This window comes from Zeugodacus cucurbitae, chromosome 3, assembly GCF_028554725.1.
Source record: "Zeugodacus cucurbitae isolate PBARC_wt_2022May chromosome 3, idZeuCucr1.2, whole genome shotgun sequence".
Lineage (NCBI taxonomy): Eukaryota > Metazoa > Arthropoda > Insecta > Diptera > Tephritidae > Zeugodacus > Zeugodacus cucurbitae.
This window is the reverse complement of record NC_071668.1, coordinates 58167848-58175198: the sequence shown is the minus strand read 5'-3', so window position 1 is coordinate 58175198 and position 7351 is coordinate 58167848. Positions and strand designations below refer to the sequence as shown.

The 7351-nt window shown below is 31.9% G+C and overlaps 1 protein-coding gene across 5 annotated transcripts in view; it reads right to left on the bottom strand.

Moving 5' to 3' along the window:
• Positions 1-618: 618 nt before the first annotated feature.
• The window catches only part of LOC105219268 (GTPase-activating protein CdGAPr), a 179135-nt gene continuing 172402 nt past the window's right edge, over positions 619-7351 (bottom strand). For all 5 annotated transcript variants that reach the window (XM_054228247.1, XM_054228245.1, XM_054228246.1 and 2 more), the window contains 2 exons: positions 4833-7336; positions 619-3320 (listed from right to left, as the gene is read on the bottom strand). In XM_054228247.1, the coding sequence (XP_054084222.1) occupies positions 3245-3320; positions 4833-7336 (2580 nt within the window). In that variant the 3' untranslated portion in view covers positions 619-3244. The remainder of the gene's footprint in view (positions 3321-4832; positions 7337-7351) is intronic.

Below are 7351 nucleotides of genomic sequence, written 5' to 3'. Positions count from 1 at the left end.
TTCAACTCTTGCCATTACGTACAGACATTTCATTAGCACTAATCATAAATTCATATTCTTTTTTGTAGAAAATATTAGTAGTTAAAAACTCGTTGCTTGATTGGGACCCAAACTATTGCATGGTTTATACTGGCGAAATTACCTGAATCTTATAGATTCGACACTATCTTGGACAATTGCAATTATTTTAGAACTTTTTCTTAACGGTCCCACTTTTGCAATATGTAATTATGTCAGCTGTAGGTCTGATACTACAACCTTTAAGGCTCAGCGAGTGTTGGGCCGTGAATTCAACGAATTAATTTCGGTCAATGTCAATAGTAATATCCAAAATAAAATTGTGCTAAATGCAAATTTTCTGTAAAATTTGAATTCCTTCGGTTTTTCATTTCGAAAGTTCTGTGTCACCCTAATCCATATTTCTTATTTGAGTTGATTATCAAATGGGTTCTAAATTCAATCCAGTTTAGTATTACAAGTCAAAATACTAATGGTCTAAATACCTTCGACCATTGCAAAAATAACAACAACAGCTGTTGCTATTAAAATCGCTTTCTCGAATGAATGTAAAATATTCAAAAATACCAAATTATTAACCAAGTAAATAAAAAGCCAATTTGTTTTTGTGTAAAACTGTATTATATATGTATGTAAGCATATATTTTGTGATATTGTCAGCTTAAAAATAAATTAAATACAAAAAACTTGTGAACTTATTACATAACGCTTTCAACGTAATTGTGTGTCTAGTTATAGGCGTATTTTTTTAGATTTTTAGAAATAAATATAGTATATTAAAATGCTATACATACAAACGCATCAATTATTAACAACAAAATCAATTGAAATAGCAAGAAAATAAAAAGAGAAATAACTTACAAAATAAGTGTCTTAACAGCAGGCCGTAACGTTAAGTGTCTTAACAGAAGTCATACATAATACAAATACAACATACATATGTATGCATGTATATGTCTGCATTTCTATATTTTATATTCCTTTTAAGCTTAAATTTTTTGCGTAAATGCAACTCATATATAATATTTCATATTTTAATTTTATTTATAAAATTATATGCATACCTTTGTAATGCACTGTAGTGGTGTGTTTCTAAGCAGTTTGCGCTGCGTTTTTTTTTTATGCGGGGGTTGTCTTGTGGGTAATAGTTGGCGCCTGTGAGTAGTATTTTTATGCAAAAAAAAAAAAATCTTTTTTATCAAATTATTTCGAATTAAAAAAAAATTATATTTTTTCTTTTAGTTACCGAAAATGATTAAATGAAAATTTTCAGATCACTTTTTGAAAAATTTTAGAGAATTTTCGTAAATATTTAATTTCAAAGATTTTTCCTTGTGTCAGTGATTCATTCAGAGATCAATTTGTTCAATATATTGTATGGATATTCCAGTGCTCCCTTGCATTTTAGTATTTTCTTTCTTGAAAATTGCCTTTCTTTCTTCTTTTGACAAGTTTTCACTTATTATATTTAGGAGTGGTGTTTTTTTAATTAAAAAAATATATAACTCAATTTTATATGAGAAAAAGAGAAGTAATTTAGTTTGAATGTGTAAAAAAAAAAAATAAATATTAAAATTTTAATTTTTTTATTAAAAAAAAAATTTGATTTTTTTATTAAAAAAAAAAATTTTAAATTAAAAAAAAATTTTAAATTAAAAAAAAATTTTAAATTAAAATTTTTTTTTTTTTTTTGTTAACCTTTTTATATTTTGATCGCAAAATTTTTCACCATAGCGCCAATCGAATTTGCAAAAACACACATTATTGAGTAGAATTTTTCTTTTTTTTTTTAATATAATAATTTATTTATAATTTTTTAAATTTCTTTTTCAGCTCGAAAATATTATTTCAATGTAAACGGGTAAGTGTTTCTAACTCATATTTTTTGTATTTGTATATATGTATGTTTTTATTATTTATTTATACTCATATGCGCGTAACTACAGTAAACACCAGTTGCTCAGTAGACTTTCATACTTATATAATTTATATTTATTTATAATTCAAATTCGCAAAAATGTTCACTTTCAAAACTTAAATTACAATTTTTGTTGCACATTATATATTTATATTTTTTATTTTATTTTCTTTTTTTTTGCAAGCATTCATTACACATTTTGCATTTTGCATTTTTACATATATAAAAAAAAGTAAAATTAATGCTTAACTTAATTTCCATATTTTAAAAATAATTTAACACAACTAATAATTATGTATATAGTATATATTATGTATGTATGTATATATCATAATGCCTACTATGTCTCATTATCTTCATTTAAACTGCATACAATTCTTACATTGCCACACCAGCGCATTATTGCCTACTTTTACACAAAATGCATTAATTTCTTATCATCATCATTCAATGTCTTATTGGTTTCTTTGGATATAATTTTAATAGTTAGCATATTAAAAAAAAAATAAAAAACAATAATTGTTTCAAATCATATAATAAACATACATACACAAGTTTTTAATAGTTATAAATTAAATTTATTTAAAGTTTTTGTTGTTCTTTTTTTCATAAAATTGTATTTCATGTTTCTTAGTTAAATAGTTGTAAAACAAAAATTTCAATTAATTAGAATTTAAAAAAAATTGCATACAATGTTTTATATTAATTTAGTACATAGTAAATGTCAAGTTTTATATTTATAATATTTATAATATAGCAAATATTTTGTTTTTTTATAGGTTTCGAAAATTTTCTTAATTTTTTTTCATTTAAATTTTTAGGTTAATTTAATTTTGTAGCTTTGTCATCGTAAATTTGGCTAGAAAGAAATGTGTTATAAATGTTTTATTTTTTTTTATGTATTTAACTGTAAATTTTACACGTGTATGTTTTTTGTTTTACACATTTTTTGCTGCATTAGTCATAATGTAAAAATACAATTATTTTATTTTGTTTTATTTTACAATTATTATTTCCCACAATATACATATGCACACGTATACATATATATATATATATATATATTTATATTTATTAAGTTTTGTTTGTATATATACTTTTTATTTATATTTATAAGCATAAAATGCCATTTTATTCTTGTATGCTTCACTACATGCATGTATGTATATGTAATGTGGTAGTGTAAGTCTTCTGTCTGTCCACTTGCTGCTAATATGTAGTGCAATTGTACAGTTATGCTTTATTTCTGTGTATAAATACAAACATTTTTGCAGCTTCCAATATATTTTCAAAATACATTTACTCGTATTAAGAATTTTGCGAGCGTGACTCGAACATCGCCGTCATATCACGTATGGAGAATTGTGGTGAGATTTTCTCACGGCTGTAAAGAGAGAAATTTTGGTTTCGTTTATTAGACAGGAAAATATATTTTTTGGGAATTTTTTGGAAATTTTTTGAAAATTTTATATCTGAATTTCAAATTTTCCAGATTATTTTCTAAAAAAATATTTTCCTAAAATAAAATAATTTTTGAAAACAGTATTCTTTAAATATTTTTGAAACAGGGTTCCTTGAAAATAATTTAAAATAAGTATTCTTGAACAGAATTTTAAAAAATCTTGATTTTCTTTTTTTCAAAATTATTCCTAAAAATATTAAAAACATTATTATTGAAAAAATTAAAAAAAAAAATTCCCTTGGAAAACGGTACACCTTAACAATTTTTGAAAAAGGATTTCTTGAAAATAATTTTAAAATAAGTATGCTTGAACATAATTTTGAAAAAAAAAGATTTTGATTTCATTTTTCAAAACAGTATCTTGATAATATCTAAAAATTCGATTTCGATTTTTTCTAAAATAGTATTCTTGAAAAATTAAAGTGCTTTTGGAAAACAGTGTTCCTTAAAGATATTTGAAAAAGGAAATTTAGAAAATATTTTTAAAATAAGTATGCTTGAACATAATCAAAAAAAAGAAGCTCTTAATTGTTTTTTCATAACAGTATTATTGGAAATATTAAAAAAGTGTTTTTTTTTAGATTGTTAAGATTTTTTTCCAAAACAGTATTCTTGAAAAATTAAAATGCTCTTGGAAAACAGTATTCCTTCAAGATATTTGAAAAAAGAAATTTTAAAAATATTTTGAAAATAAGTATGCTTGAACATAATTTTTCAAATCAGTATTTTTGGAAATATTAAAAAAGTTCTTTTTTTTCGATTGTTGAGATTTTTTTCCAAAACAGGAAAAATTAAGAAAGTGCTCTTGAAAAAAGGATTCCTTAAAGATTTTTGAAGAATTATTCCTTGAAAATAATTTAAAAATTATTGAACATAATTTTGAAAAACAAAAAAAAAATGGCTTTGATAGATTATTGAAAATATTAAAAAAAAAATCGTCTTTTCTTCGATTTTTTTACATTTTTCGATTTTTTTCCAAAACAGTATTCTTGAAAAATTAAAAAAAGTGCTATTGGAAATCAGTATTCCCAAAGATTTTTGAAAAATTATTTCTTGAACAAAATTTTGAAAACATTTTTTTTTTTTTCAAAACAGTATTCTTGAAAATATTAAAAAAATCGCGTTTTTCTTCGATTTTTTTCCACAGCAGTGTACTTGAATTAATAAAAAGTGTTCTTAAAAAGCAAGATTAAAAAATATTCTCGAGAACATTTTGAAATAATAAAAAATAAAAAAATAGAAAATTTTATATTTTTGAAACAAATTTTTAAGTAGCTCACTTCAAATATTTACTTTTTCTTGGTAAATTTTTCTTTATTTGAAATTTAGATAAAATTAAGTTTTCTATATAATAAAGCTACTAAATCTTCCTCTCCTCAAAAATGAAGTGCAATCAGTCGTTAATTTTTATATAATAAATACAAATGCACTTACGTTGATGTCAAGCTCTGTCGACTGGTCGACAAGGCTGCCACACTGCCGATACCGCTCGCGCCATTACCAACACTGCCACTAGTACCCTCACTCCGGCAATTGCGTTCCCGCGCTGCAGTCGATGAAGCTATTGGCGCCGCTATGCCATTGGCGAACTCAAAACTTTTTCGCTCGAATTTCTGTACAGTAGCGCGTGCCGAGAACTCTTCTTGTGCGACGGGTGGCTTCTTCGCGTAGTTTACATTACCTGCAGAAGATGTTGTATTGATTGTGACCTCTTTTGTTGTGGCGGACACGCTGCTGTTGTTAGCAGCATTCGCATTCGAATTGCAGTTGTTGCTAGCTGCATTTGACGGCGTTGTTGTTGTTGTTGTTGTATTCGCATCACAATTTTGATTTTTCTCATCGGATATGCTGCGCACGCGTGGCGCATGCAAAGTGCTCTCTGAGCCAGCCAGCAAGCGTGCGCGTCCCAGCAGCTCCTTAACATTTTCATTCTCTTGCTGCAGTGCGCGCATGTCGCCGCGTGACTTCGATTTCACGCGCAACGATTCGGTCGCATTGAATTTGTCATCGTCCTTATGCGAGGGCGTGTGCAGATCTGTTTTCGAACGCGACTTGAAGTTCGTCGTATCGCCGCGATACTTTTGTGTCAATTGCTGACGACGTTCCTCTTTGATACGATCGATGCGTTCGCGGTCGAGCTTTACGCCGGACAGCACTTTCAGGCTGCTGGTCGATAAATTCAAATTTGAATTGCTCAAATCGCTAGCGCTAGCGTTAATAGCGGCGGCAGTTGCATTACCAGCGGCCGCTGCTTGCTGCGCTGTTGAGTTGACATTATTTTGTATGAGTGAGATGCGATTCTCTGTGGTGGGCGTGATCTTCAGCTCAGCTGTCTCATAATCGTTTTCCAGTGCCGCATGATTGTGACTCTTCTCCAGCTTCAGCGCTGCTGGCGACGCGGCCTTCTCGTTCTTCGACAAACAAATCTCTTCAGTGATTGGTATGCCGGGCAAACGCTTTGGCGGATTTAATGTTTTCGGGCGCGTAAAGTCGAAACTTTTGCGTCGATTCGTTACCTCAGCCAGTTCGGGCAGCTGTTGTGAGCTGCGCGTGTTCAGCTCTTGCAAATGCTTGGCGCCAAATTCGCGCACAAATGCATTCTCGTCCAGTGAACGCGTTATTTGTTGTGATTTTGTAAGCTTCTGTTTGGGATTGGCGGTCTCCTTTGTTGCCGTCTGCTCGGCATTCGAGTTAAGACTGGTTTGCGATACTTTCAGTTCGGCATTCACAACACCTGTGTGCTTCTTAATGGAACTGCGGAAGCTGAAGTCGAATGCAGGCAGTTGTTCGACGGGCGAACTCTCGAACTTCGTGGCCAGCTCTTTGACGCTGAAGTTCGAAGGCGACTTACGCGCTGAATTCTCGACAATACCAGCGCTAAGCGGCGGTTCGAGTTCAAGCGCTTGCGCATTGACATTAGCTAGCTCCACACATTCGCCTTTCACAATATCTGTATCGGTTTTAATGCTATCCAAGCTGTCCAACTCTAATTTGTCGGATGCATCAGTTTCTCTTACTGAAGTGCCTTTCAATTGTTCACCCAACAGATTTTCATAAACACTTTTCGGTTTGCGCAATTCCACATTCTCGTAGAGCAGTCCCTCATCTTCATGTTCGGTGCTGCCTTCCAAACTGTCTAACAGATTTTTATCGCCGCACATCGGCGCATCTGTTACACAGTTCTTTAATGCAACATGCTTGCTTGTTTGCTGCTCATTTAAGAGCGGCACATTTTCGTATGCACTGAAGTCCTGCATATCATTCTCATTGGTCTCCTTCAGACACTCAAGCGTCACAGCGCTTTTACGCTCATCGTTTAACAGCTGATTCACCTCGGTTACCGAATTTCTAAAGAATCTCACCTGCTCATATACGGTATTCTCATCGAAGCTTGTCTCCAGCAGCGGTCCCTTGGCGACAGCTTTCGTCTTGTCGCGCAACACAGCATAACCTTTGCTCGGCAATTCCTCACGTGGACTACGCATGTTATACGTAATGCTAATTGTCGCGCGTATCGGACTTGTGGGGCCGCCTACCGGTGGTGGCTTTTGTGCGCCCAACAACGGCGAGGCCATGTTGCTCGGCGTATTCTCGTATTCTTCATATGCCGGTGACTCCGCTTCGGTCTCAATCAAAGAATGCATGCTCGATTGACGTTGCAAATTCTGATAGCCGAATTCGCTGGGCGTCACCGATTGACTAGTATTGTCTGTGAAGTTCGAATTATTCGGCGAAGGAATGAGTTGTGCTAATTCTCGCTGTCTGTTGTAAGGCAGTGTGGACGCATGTCCAGCGCCACCATTGCCAACACCATCTACACCGTCGACGGTCATCTTGGCGGTCAGCGGTTGTAGGTCGAGTGAGAGCTCGCGTTTGAGCGCGTGCATGTCACGGCGTTCGGGATGCGAGGCATTCGTGATGTTCGAGTGTGATGTGAACTGTGGAGGGGTGAA